The 13431-nt window shown below is 37.2% G+C and overlaps 1 protein-coding gene and 1 long non-coding RNA gene across 2 annotated transcripts; both read right to left on the bottom strand.

Annotated features, from left to right (window-relative positions):
- Window positions 1-2001: 2001 nt before the first annotated feature.
- On the bottom strand, window positions 2002-2419 carry LOC109704455. Its single transcript, XR_002214384.1, has 3 exons — window positions 2335-2419; window positions 2193-2255; window positions 2002-2102 (listed from the first exon to the last, which is right to left on the bottom strand). It is a non-coding gene; the product is annotated as an uncharacterized LOC109704455 (long non-coding RNA).
- An 8416-nt stretch (window positions 2420-10835) lies between these two features.
- LOC109704458 (peptidyl-prolyl cis-trans isomerase FKBP17-2, chloroplastic-like) lies at window positions 10836-11385 on the bottom strand (the record flags this gene model as incomplete). Its single annotated transcript, XM_020225194.1, has 1 exon — window positions 10836-11385. A coding segment is annotated over one exon (415 nt), but the record flags the coding sequence as incomplete, so codon positions are not given.
- Window positions 11386-13431: the final 2046 nt, after the last annotated feature.

Here is a 13431-nt window from a genome sequence, read left to right as displayed (position 1 = left end):
ATGCCGAACGGACAGAAACTCCTCTGTCCGCCCAAGGCTCAACAACAATGAATACATGTATAAAGAAATAAACAATTCTCAGGATAACATTTTAATATACATGGCTTGCACGAGGGCAAGCAACAACACAAGTGATAGTAAGCTAGCTATACTGAAATTCACTGTAATTTAAAACTTTACATAACTGAAACATTTAGTCATTTACAAACTCTCTAATATTTTCATTTACATGTCTCTGTACATCAAAATGGCTAATACATGAACTCAAAATGGTAACTACTATACTCTGGTGTCAGCTAGCTAAGCTGCAGGGCCCTTGCCGCGATCCTCGGCAACAACACTCGCACTGGAACCTGTATGGTTAGTGGTGTGAGAACTACAAGAAAGTTCCCAGTGGGTTCGGCCGCCGACCTCGCCGACTCACCAACTAGGTCTACTCAAGCATATGTAGGCAAGAAAGGTAAAACAGATAGTAACCAACTATAAATGTACTACTACAATGACTTTACAAAGGTGGAAGAAAGCAATATATGAAAACTGTAAACATGCATGCATGCTTTTACTGAGTTTACCCAATTCATTTTGGTTAACCCTCTGGTTAACAATTACTCACTGACGCTATCCCAAATATCGGGGAGACGCACCTACACCCGATGGGACCGTCAACTGGGGGAGACGCACCTCCTGGTCCAGTAAATATGACTACTCCGGAGCTCATCGTTCAAGGAGGAGCGACCTCACTTGAGCCAAACAAATATGAGTATGATCTAATCCCCCTTTAGAGGATTCAACTGACAAACACTGTCACACTTTACTCTAACTAGTTCTTTATACTAGTTTCACAAATTCATTTCTCGATGCTAACCAAATCTTTAGTTGAATGTCACCAAGTTTACTATTGCTATAGTCCATACATTCATAGGGTTCCATGTCCACATTCTAAGTACACATTTTCTCAACATTGATAAGCATTCACATATTTAAATATCACTTGCATAATATCACTACCCTATGATGCATGAATACAAGTAATATGCTCAATGGAAAACCATAGACATAAAAGGTGATTCAAAGACTTCGGATAGCACCACCCACCTGTAGTGGTGTCACTCAACTAAGATCGATATCTCGAGATGTGTCGACGACTATCTCTCACGACTGAGTGTCAATGGAACTAGAACGGTCTCTACCGAAATTAGCGCATCGACGACCTGTCGGGAAGTCAATTTAGACTTTCAAGCGTGTTTAACTTTCATTTATAAAGCAAAAAAAGAGATTGAACCGACATTATATTTACTTTCAGCAAAACTTGCATTCCAACTCCAAGTATCCACGTATACGTATACATGATCAGCTCAATGCTGATTTCAGCACTAAGCTGAAATCTCATCTATGCTGCATTTTTCAGCATTTAATCTTTTCCTTGAACAACTATTACCCTCAAAGCTCAGCTGAGCTAGGATCAATTACCATACTCTTTATTCAACTTGAAGTATCAAGAAAACTCACTTGAAGTACCAATTTCAGCCCTACTTCACAACTCGGACAGCAGGACTGCACCAGAGAATTCACTTCACTTGGCAGCTACCAGCAGTTCAAAACTCTAATGCCGTCACTCATAGCAACAACAACTCCATATAAACATCATCTCTAAGATAATTAGTTTAATTATAATCAAGCATGAACCCAATTTACCTTAATTTAGGTTTCAATCAGGTTGCACTCAGCTAAAGCTTCGATTATTCCACTACTCGCAGCAATTCCTTCAGGAAAATCAGTTCAGATGTAATTAACTCCAGGTTAATTACTTAATAATTGATATTACTTAGTTAAAAGCTATACCAAAGGGTCACTGCTGCAGGAATTCACCAAATTCTACCAAGATTGCAATTTTTCAGCTCCAAGTCTGAATTTTCAGCAAGAACAATCAATTCGATCCATTCTAAAGCAACTAATTAGACTATAATCCAATATGGACTGAGTTTACCTTAGTTTGCTGCTCAATTATCTTGCTCACAGCCTCAATTAGTCCATCCCTGCATTTCGGCAGCATCAACACATCAATCCATCAACCTTCGAGTCCAGGCCTTTTTCCTTTAACCCTTTACAATTCAACATAGAAGTAATTTTCTTTAACTTCTACATATAGCAGCTAGAAACACTCTTAATCAGGAATTAAACCTCATTCCTACCTGAATTCGAAAATCCCTCAAATGGTGCTCAGCTCAAATTTCATTCAGCTCCAAGAGTCCAAGCTGCCCATAGCAAGAAATCCATATAAATCTCCTCTTTAAGCAATCAACTTATCTATGAATAAGTACTAATCAAGTTTACCTTGATTAGATGCTGATCCAGGTTATAGAGCAACTCCAATCAACAAGAATTCTTTACTTGGATCAAAGCTTCACTTCAGTCCACAACACCCCACCAGCTGCCAACCTTTCTTCCTCAACCCTTCGTAGCCTAGAGAGAGAAGAAAAAAAGAGATGAAAGAAAGAGAGAGAAGAAGGTTCAGATACTTAGACAGGTGTACACAACAAGGGGCTAAGTGATAAGGATGGAAAATTGCACTTAAACCCTTTAATTCCACAAAACTGCATTGCAGTCCTGGCAATTTCGTAATTGCTGCACCGGTACACGGATGTGTACCGGTACAGGCTACAGCATCAGCTGCAGCAGCATCACCAGCTGCTTCACCCTCTTTTTCTCTTAGTCCACTCATTTCAATTTCATTCCAACTCTTCACAAACCTTCCAAGTAACCTTCCCAAGCTACCAATTTAATTTGGAAGCATTCCATTTCCAACTTGGCATCAAATTGACTATTTTTGACCAAATTGACCCAAAATTTCAGCATTAAGGTAACTTCAGCAATTGGAGTTCTTTTGCCGCTTCGATTCCATTCTTATCCATTCTCACATTTCCAAAATGTGCCAAGGACTAATCTCAAGCTTCTAATTAGGCTTAAGATTGCTTAATTTTCATTTTTGCATTATTGTGATCACTTTAGTCACAATTAGCTCGAGAGAGATTTCCAATACATTACAATAACATTTAAAAAGATGTAAAATTTATATAGGAAAAAATTTTGGCCCTCACAAGACAACCGTGGTGCAGGAAGCTTCTGACAGAATGAAGAAGCTAATAATGAAAGCCCCTGTGCTCGCCATGTCAGACTGCTCTAAACCTTTTGTCGTAGAGGCAAACACTTGCGATCAAGGAATAGGGGCCGTATTGACACAAGAAGGGAGACCATTGGCTTACCTGAATAAGGACATTGGCAAGAAGAATTTCAAACTATTTGCATATGAGAAGGAATTTCTCGCCATACTAATGGTAGTGTCTAAGTGGCGACACTATTTAAGTGTGAAGCAGTTTACCATCAGAATAGATCATGAAAGCCTAAAACACTTAATGGAGGAAAGGATCAACATGGCTACCCAACAGAAAAGGATGTTGAAGCTGATGGGACTTAACTATGTAATACAATACAAGAAAGGAAGAGAAAATAGAGTGGCGAATGCCTTATCACGCAGAGGAATAGAGGAGAGTAGCACTCAAGCCATCTCAGCGTCCATTCCAGCTTGGATAGTGGAGGTAACCAACAGTTATTACGAAGATGAAGAATGTTAGAGATTAATAGCTCAATTGACAATATAACCAGACCGCCAAAGAGCTTACTCCTATACACAGGAGTTACTACGATATAAAAGAAGGCTGTCTGTCGGGTCAAAAGGAGAGATTAGAACAGAAGCCACTCCAAGAAATGCATGACTCATCTTTAGGAGGTCACTCAGGACAACAACATACATATAGAAGGATCAAGTAGGTGTTTCACTGGCCAGGGCTCAAGATTGATGTACAGAAAATGGTGAAGGACTATATAGTGTGCATACAGAACAAATGCGACAATCAACCCTATGCTAGGGTGTTACAACTGCTACCAGTTCCTCAACAGGCTGTTACAACCGCTACCCGTTCCTCAACAGGCTTGGAATGAAGTGAGTTTAGACTTCATAGAAGGACTACCAAGATCGGAAGGGAAGGATTCTATAATGGTGGTAATTGATCGATTCACGAAGTATGTGCATTTTATACCTCTCACTCACCCTTATATCGCTTCGGAAGTGGCCAGAGCATTTTTCGGCATAGTGTACAGACTACACGGGTTACCGGAAAAGATCGTTTCTGATAGGGATAGGATCTTTACAAGTGAGATGTGGTAAGAATTGTTCAAGACATTGGGGACTAAGCTACACATGAGTTCTACCTATCACCCCCCAGACAGACAGGCAAAAAGTAAGGCTTAATCGGTGTCTAGGGACCTATCTACGGTGTATGTGTTTCCAACACTCCAAGGGATGGCATAAATGGATCACACATGCAGAATGGTGGTACAACTCGAACCACCACATCCAACTTGGGATGACTCCCTATCAGGCCTTGTATGTGAAACCGCCATCGAGCTACATGATGGTCAGTCTTGAGCAGAACTTCGTGAGTGAGGCAGCAGATTAGGCTAGGGAAAGGGGGAAGCAATGACAAAAGAGATAAAGGATAACCTCCTGAAGGCTCATAACATAATGAAGCAATGACAAAAAAGTTAAGGGACAACCTCCTGAAGGCTCAGAATAGAATGAAGCAGTTTGCTGGCCACCGCAGGGTGGATCGAGAGTTTAAGGTAGGCGATTTGGTTTACCTGAAGCTACAACCGTACCGTCAACACACTGTGGCAGTGCGAAGGAACCTCAAACTCTCGTCTTGCTACTTCGGGCCCTTTGATATCCTGGAAAAGATCAGGCCAATGGCCTACTGGTAATTAATTAATTAATTAATTATAATAATTAATTTATTTATTAGACAGTGAATAATGATTTAAATATATTAATTAGACTATTTAATGATTTAATACCATAATTAAAATTAATACCAACTTATTCTCGGAACCCGAGAATTACTGTTCTCAGGTATCAAACACAGCATTTGGAAACGAAGGGAGCAACAACGGCTTATTCCCAAGTGAGATCCCGAACCAAACTCCACTTTAAAGGGTTTAAATCCTCCCCAATCCCATTGGTTTAGGGATAAAATAACAGTCTTTATCTTCCTAATTCTACCATAAGACAGCACGAATAGTTATTCCTCTCTCAATGGGTTATTCTGAAATAAACCTTAAGGTGAATTACTATCTCCGTCTCCCTATGGAATAGTTATTCAAGCTCTTTATCCCTCCTTTTATTCAAATAATAATTAACTTCTTAAATAATTATTGAAATAATTATCAATATAATTTATTTTTCATGACTAACTAACTAATTTAGTAATTTAAGATAGAAAACAAGTTATTGTGTTTTTTATTAATTAATATTTTATATATTATCACATAGTTAATTCTTTAATTAATTATTTTTAAGAATGGAACTAATTAACAAATTAGTAAAGTAATTAATTACTAATTAAAATTCTTCTCCGTCAATTTATATTTGCAAATTGTTAATGGAGAACTAACTTATTAACTAATTACCGAACTAAGACAAGTATATAACAAATTAAGTAATAATTTACCAATTAAGTTAGTAAATTACCAATTAATCTAATAATTTATTAGCAAACTTAATTGCTAATTAATGATTACTTCTATTTATATATCCTAACTATACAAATAAACTTCCTAAATACTATTTACTAATAGGAATTATGCTACTATACTATCAATAGTATCAAGCACTTAATTCTATAAAGTTTTTGGCCGTGGGATGAATGGATGTATGGTTAAGATGATAGTAGACTCCAAGGGTTGAATGTGTGGTTAGTTGAATAATATAGTCTAACGGGTGCAAATGATCAAAGGGTAGATTTAACGGCAGAAAATTTGATAGTACCAAGAGCTTGGTACTATCGATAGTATAGTAGCCGGACTCTTACTAATAGCATGATTATAATTAATTGGTGAAGTCCCTATATTTTATATTATAATTCCTCTGTTCCAATTATTCCAATTTAATCATCCAAACACAATTTCTTTATTCTCAGTAATAACACAATTCTTACCTAAACACAAAATTAATTATATATCCCTACTTATTCCTATAGTTATATCTATCCCAAGAATGAGAAGATATGTAGTATTTCCGAACAAAAAAGGTGTGGCGGACTTATAGTAATTAAAACCCGACTATATATTAATTTTATTTTTTTGGGTTAGGCGTGGTTACAAACTATTTATATTTTTTACTCCGCAATACCATCTCTTGTCGAGTGAAGATGATAACGGGATATTTTTCGTAGCTCGAATCCTCCTGCAACTCGATCCAAAGGTAGATAATTGATCACATAGGTCGAATTGGGTACATATATACTTGCGGAGTAGCAACATATGAAATACGTCGTGTACTCCTGCTAAACTCGTGGATAATGCAACCTGATAAGCCAGGGTGCCGATTCGCTCCAACACCTCAAATTGCTCAATATAGTGAGGACTTAACTTACCTTGTATATCTAATCACTTTACTCCTCTTGTTGGAGAGACCTTCAAGAACACATGGTCATCAACGCTAAACTTCAACTAATGTCGGTGATTGTTAAAGTAGCTCTGTTGATGACTTTGCACCGTCAATAGCTTTTAACACCCAATTCGCACCTTCCCCTCAGCCTCTTGTACTATATCTGGGTCAAAGCTAGATATCTCGCCGACCTCTCTCCAATGCGATGGAGATCAACACTTCCTGCCATACAACGCTTCATAGGATGCTATCCTAATTGTTGCTTAGAAGTTATTGCTGTAAGCAAGCTCTGTCATCGGCAAGTGTTGTAGCTGTCATGCCCCGGGCCATAGCGGAAGCCCTTGGGTGCGCCAGTAGATCTGTCGTATGCACGAGGACAGAACCCGCACGTACGAAGCGCTCATAAACAACCTGTACAAATAGAATATGCATCAGAAGTCCACAACTAAACAAATATCAGTCTATGAATAATATAACAAGTATAGCACACATGTACATACATTATCCCAACAACTCCAAAATAAGTTGTACATACAACCTACATTGACCTCGCCAATTCATAAGTGTACAAGCTGCTATATAAAGTAAATATCTACTGGTGGCCCTCCTCTACTCATTCACAATAGGGTAGGAGCCGCTAACTATACCACGATCCCCTTATCTTGATCAGTCGCTAGCACTGAGGGTTATGAAAAGAAAAACAACAAAAGAGGGCATGAGAACTACTGAATAGCAGTCTTCAGTAGGTACAATCGATGACAACAATGATCTACACCATTAGATCTATTAGAAGCAACAATAGTAAACTGAACAGTATGAATAACAAGATATAACTGCTGAAAATAAATTACCACTGTCATGCCTCTATACTACTCCTCAAAATCGTAAATCATATATTACATGCACCAACTAAATACAGGATAAAATAATGCTACATAACCCAATCACATCGACCGACTAATAAGTTTGGTCATGCCCACGCTCACCTCATGCCTGGTTACCACTCTATCCAATGGTCCGCCAACATGCAAGATATCTAGCTCATCTATATCAGTTGCCACTACTTTAGTAAGGCACTCAAGGAGCGCGACCCCACCAAGTATTATATCACATATCTCTGTCAAGCTCAATATGGCAACTATAGGCGATAATCAATGCAATGATTAAAAAGACCACACTAGTACTATCTCGGTACCCTCTAGCACAATTCTATAGTGTATTAATAAATACTGCCCACTATCAAACACCGCACATTGACCGTGGCATGTGCTAAATTTATTTATCTCATGCATAATCAAGTAAGGATATTTTTAATAGTGAGAATGCAAGATGATTGTAACCAACTCGATATACTGATGGCATACTAATCTCAATCCAATCTCAGATAAGAAAAACACACATGCAATCATGTATAATTCAATATGCTAATAGTATAACCGCTCAACATATATATCAGGAAAACTACTATTATCTCAACTATGTCAACAGAGCATCTTCACATGCTAAATAATGCAAAATAGACATAGGCTTTCGCGTTAATGTTACAGCAGCCCTGGTAGGCGACCTATATATTAATGGGCTACCTGCAAGAGTTGTGCCGTGGGAGTAGATAGGCGCAGGCTTGAACGGACTCTCAAGTGAGTCAATAAGATTGGGTTATGGTTGTTACTAACCTAGTGTTAGTTGATACATCCTATTTATGAGTTCTATTCCAGCATCTGTAGTATAGAGGTATGATAGCTATAGATTTACTTTCCAGCTCATACTTGTATATCCTACTTTACAGTTTAGTTATAGTTCTCTATTCTTGCATCTAGTAGACCTAGTGGATAAGTTGTTGTTGTCAGTGACAGTACCCACTTGGGACTATTTTTATAATAGTTCTCATGCCCTCTTGTGGTTTTCTTTTTCAGAGCCCTTTGTATCTGTTGTTGCTTCTGATCGAGTTAAAGGTATCATAGGATAGATAGCGTCTACTTTCCGTGTTGGACATGCTAGTGGAGGACCCGATAGAGGCTAGCGTTTGGAGATAGCATACTGTACATATTGGACTGGGTTGGCCAACTATGATGTACTTTATTTACAATTATCTGGGAGATGCTATCGTACTTGGATGTGATGTATGTATAGCATGGCTGCACATTCTAGTTACTTTATATTCTAGCTCAAATATTTGTAAGTTGTAGCCTCTAGAATTGCTTTTATAGGGTCTTTACGCTTCGTATGGACGAGGCTTCCCATGCGGCGGATCAATTACCATTCCCAAGGCCGTCGTAACCTAGGGCATGACAACAGCTTCTCTTTTTTGTCTTGTTAGTTGCGAGAGAGGACTTTGTAGTGTACAGCGACGCGTCGTGGCATGATCTTGGCTGCGTGTTGATGCAGCGGGTGCAGATCATTACATATGTCTCTCGACAGTTGAAGAATTATTAGCAAATTATCCGGCCTATGACTTGGAGCTACTGGCGGTGACCTTCACACTCAAGCTATGAAGATACTACTTGTATGGAGAACGTTGTGAGGTTTATATAAATCACAAGAGTTTGAAATACTTATTCACTCAAAAAGAGTTGAATTTTAGGCAACGAAAGTGATTTAAACTGTTGAAGGATTATGATATAACCATGTTGCCAAAAAAACCAATGTGGTGGCCGATGTACTAAGTAGAAAATTCGTGGAGAACCTCGCAACAATGATTATGATTTAGCCACAGTTGCTCATGGAGATACGGTGATTCGACTTGGAAGTTGTAACTCCGGACGCCCCCACGAGACTCATGACTTTAGTATTCGGCCGATCTTATTGGAGAGAATAAGAGGAAAACAGTCTTCGGACCCAAAACTCCAAAAAGTACTGAGTAATATATTGAGAGTGGGTGAGCCGATGAGTTTAGTGTGGACTCGAAGGACTGGGAGAAATTGAGAGTAAGAGAAAAGAAGAAGATGATGGTGATGGAGAGGAGAGTGTAGAAAAGAAAATGAGAAGAAGAGAGGGGATGAGGGGTATCAAGATATACTACAAATCCATTAAAGCCCATCAAACAAAAAAATTGTAACCAATGAAATTTTAGTTCTAGCAAAACTGATTACTGATAACCTAATTTCAGTACAGTTATATCCCATTTTTATCGGTACCCCAGAAGAAGTTTCGCAGAATCTGAACCATATTTCAGCCAACTTTCAATTGTGTATTGGTACACAAACTTCAGTACCGGTACTCAACCTTCAAAACTGCTACTTAAGAGAAGTTTCGCAAAATCTGAGAGCTCTCCCAGCCAATCTTACTATTGAATATCAGTACTTAATTTTCATTACCAGTATCTAAAAGAGAAGTTTCATCCGTGAAACTTAGAATCCATATCTCAATCCTATATCTAAAAATGATGAGGAAAGCGCTCTTGCGTTGCGCTCTCCAACTCCTAGGTAGCCTTGTGCTCCTCGTTGTTTCTCTACAAGACTTTCACATATGGAATGGTGCAATTCCAAAGCTTCTTCTCTAAGCACCCCTCGGCGGTCGATCAAAACCGCCTCTATATTATAGAGACGATGTCTATGTCGGCAGTCTAGAGGCGGATTTCAAAACCACCTCTACGGTTCGTAGAGGCGGTTTAAACCACTTCTAGGATGACTAAAAATCGCCTCTGCGACCGCCATTTTTTTGTAGTGGATAGTTGCAAAAGCCGTTATTGGAAAAGAAGAAGATTAGCATTCTAGAGAATCCCACAGATTTGTTTATTAAGCCTCTTTCCATGACGAAGTTCAATATTCCATAGACTTAGTTTGTATGTGAAGCAGCACTTGAGGAGCTCTTTGGGGAGGAGCTCTTTCAGGTTTTGACAAAGAAGACGGACAATTTAAGCTAAGGTGAAAATTATTAGATATATCTCGAATTCTGAAATCGCAAGATTTTCTAATACTATTCTATTCGGTCAACCCATTAAGTTAAGATCATGCCTAATCTTACTGATATTATTTCTAATCTTATTAGTTTTAGTCATTAATATAAACATACTATTTATTTCGAAATTGAAAGTTTGTTACTAATTTATCAAGCTACTTGTATTGACAGCTTGTAAAGAATTATTATATTTTTATTAATGAACTAATAATTTTCATGAAGTATAAAAATAAGAATATTTTTTATTCTACTCTATGATTATCTAATATATTTTACTAACACCTTTCACAAATGTAATAGGCTTCACTTGGTAAAACTAAAACTCTCATGCTTTTATTCTAAAATTTAGCCCTACATGGAGCACAAAAGAGACTTAGTTCAGGAGAGTAAGAGAGAAGTGCACCTACATGGGCTCAGCTTCGCTTATTCGCACAACGAAGTGAAAATTCTTGTACGAGTTTAAACACTTGAGTGATCCAAACAGTAGATTACATAGTTTTGAACGGAAGAAAGAGAGAAAAGGATGATTTAAATTCTACCTACTACTTATTAATGGCACCTGAGGAGGACCTCAAGACGGCGCAATGGACACCTTGTCAACCTGCACAATGAACTCGAGCGTGGCTCCTGGCAGCACTCGCACACCCGAACCGAAGTCGGCGCCGTCGTCCCCGAACCCGAGCTCCGGTGGCAATATCACCCGCCGCTTGCCGCCGGCCCTCATCGACCGCAGCGCGTACTCCACCCCTTCGCACATCCCCCTCGTGTACGGCCTCGACCCCATCACCAGCGCCAGCGGCCTCTTCCCTTCCCCGAACGTGTCCACAAACACACCGCTGCCGCCGCTTCCATTGTCTCTAATTACTCTACCTTGGAGTTCTATTACAACCAAGTCTCCCTGCCGCGGGGTGTCGCCACCGCCGACTCTCATCTCGTAGTACCTGATGCCGTTGGGAAGCACCACCTCTTCCTCTTTCTCCACGTCCCTGCATTAATATACAGCAGTGATGCATGTTATTTGTTCCTCGGAATCTAAAAATTGCCGTTTTATTTCTCACTAAGTTTAGTTCCAATTCTAGAATATCATACTAATTACAATCAAAAGTGAGAAGACAAGAGACATTGAAAAAAATTAAGTGTCTTCAATTTTTTCTTTTTCTTGTTCACTATCGTAGCACCAAAATTTGGCTGCTATCGAGTTTTTTAAACCGTTAGATTAACTCTTCTGATTAATGTTTACCCTTTATTATATGCCATTCAACTAAACTAAACCACCCACTCAATCCTAAAAGAATTCATATCATCAACAACCGCACATTTTTAATCCAATACTAAAAAACTAATAGCATACATAGTAAAACCCTAAAAGGTTCCACCATCATCACAAACCGCATATTTTTAATCCAAGTATCAAAAACTAATAGCACCAATAGTTTGGTGCATAATATAAATTCAACTTTAATTATATTATATATATATATATTATATTAATATATATATATATATATATAACGCACGGCTACTGTTCTATTATGAGCACAGCAGCTCTTGCTTCTACTTTCTATCACTTCATTAATTTTGATGGATGGTTAAAAAAAAGAAAAAAATATTTGAAGAAGAAATCAACAGAGAATATAAATTAAATCACCAATTTCTCTCATATTTCTATCCTCTCTCTTTCTAGCCACCCATCAAAACTGATAGGTGTTTACAAAGTTACGATATAAGGGTGCTCCTAATAAGCACAGTAGTTCCTACTCATATAATATATAATATAAAATATAATATATATATATAAACTTAATTTGTTTACGGAAGAGCCAAACCTACAGTTATAAATTATAATAAATAAATAAATCATAAAATTATTGATGAACCGATTTAAAATTTCTTCTTCTTTTTTTACAAAGGTATTTAATAAATAATAAAAATTTTTAGAAGAAATATTAATTTTAATCTCAATCTTTCATCCAGCTTCTTATAAATAATTTTATATTTAAATTTTAACATCAAATCCATGATTTAATTATTATTCAATCATCGGCCATTGTAAAATATATGTATTCAATAAAAATTAAAAATCATTTAATTATGCCCTCCTGCCATGTTACGCTAAAATCTGCAAGGATAACTTTAATTGAATTACGGTTAAAATAACATAATTAAAAATAAAAATTAAAAATTACTTGTAAAATTAAAAAATTAATAGACCGAAAGAAAAAAAAAGAATAGATAAATAAGTTAAAACCATGAGCAATTAATCAAATTGTATTTAATGTAACAAAAATATATATAATGATAAACACGATATATTTAAAGTACTATTATAAATTTAAATCTCTTCTTGAAGGCAAATTTTGTCGGCAATAATTTCATCTCAACCTTTATATATAATATATAATATATAATATATATATATATATATATATACATATATATATATATAAGGTACTACTATGCTATCGGAAGCACGGAGCCTTCCGTGCTTCTAGCTCGTTTTCGATGTTGCGACTTTCGAATCGTCGATCGGCTCCGTTAAACTTGATCTAGAGTATTTGAAGTATCTAGAAAATAAATTTTATGATTTTACGATATCATTTGCCTAGTGAACGAAGGGGCTCAAAATCAACGGCTGAAAATAAAAATCTTACAAAATATAATAATATGACATTAAAATTTTAAATCAAAGATATTGATCTTGTTTTATATAGTATAAAGAATTTTCTATCAAAATTTCACGTGATTTGGATATTTCTACACCGTTAAACTTGCGAACGGCTCACTACGGCTATTGAAATTTGTTGATTTTGAGCCCATTCGATCACTAGGCAAATGATATCGAAAAATAATAAAATTTATTTTCTAGGTACTCCAAATACTCTAGATCAAGTTTAGCGGAGCCGATCGACGATTCGAAAGTCGCAACATCGAAAACGAGCTGGAAGCATGGAAGGCTCCGTGCTTCCGATAGCATAGTAGCCTCACTCTCTCTCTCTCTCTCTCTCTCTCTCTCTATATATATATATATATAT

This window comes from Ananas comosus, unplaced genomic scaffold, assembly GCF_001540865.1.
Source record: "Ananas comosus cultivar F153 unplaced genomic scaffold, ASM154086v1, whole genome shotgun sequence".
NCBI classification, from domain to species: domain Eukaryota; kingdom Viridiplantae; phylum Streptophyta; class Magnoliopsida; order Poales; family Bromeliaceae; genus Ananas; species Ananas comosus.
The sequence above is the reverse complement of the archived record's forward strand: the minus strand, read 5'-3'. Positions and strand labels throughout refer to the sequence as shown.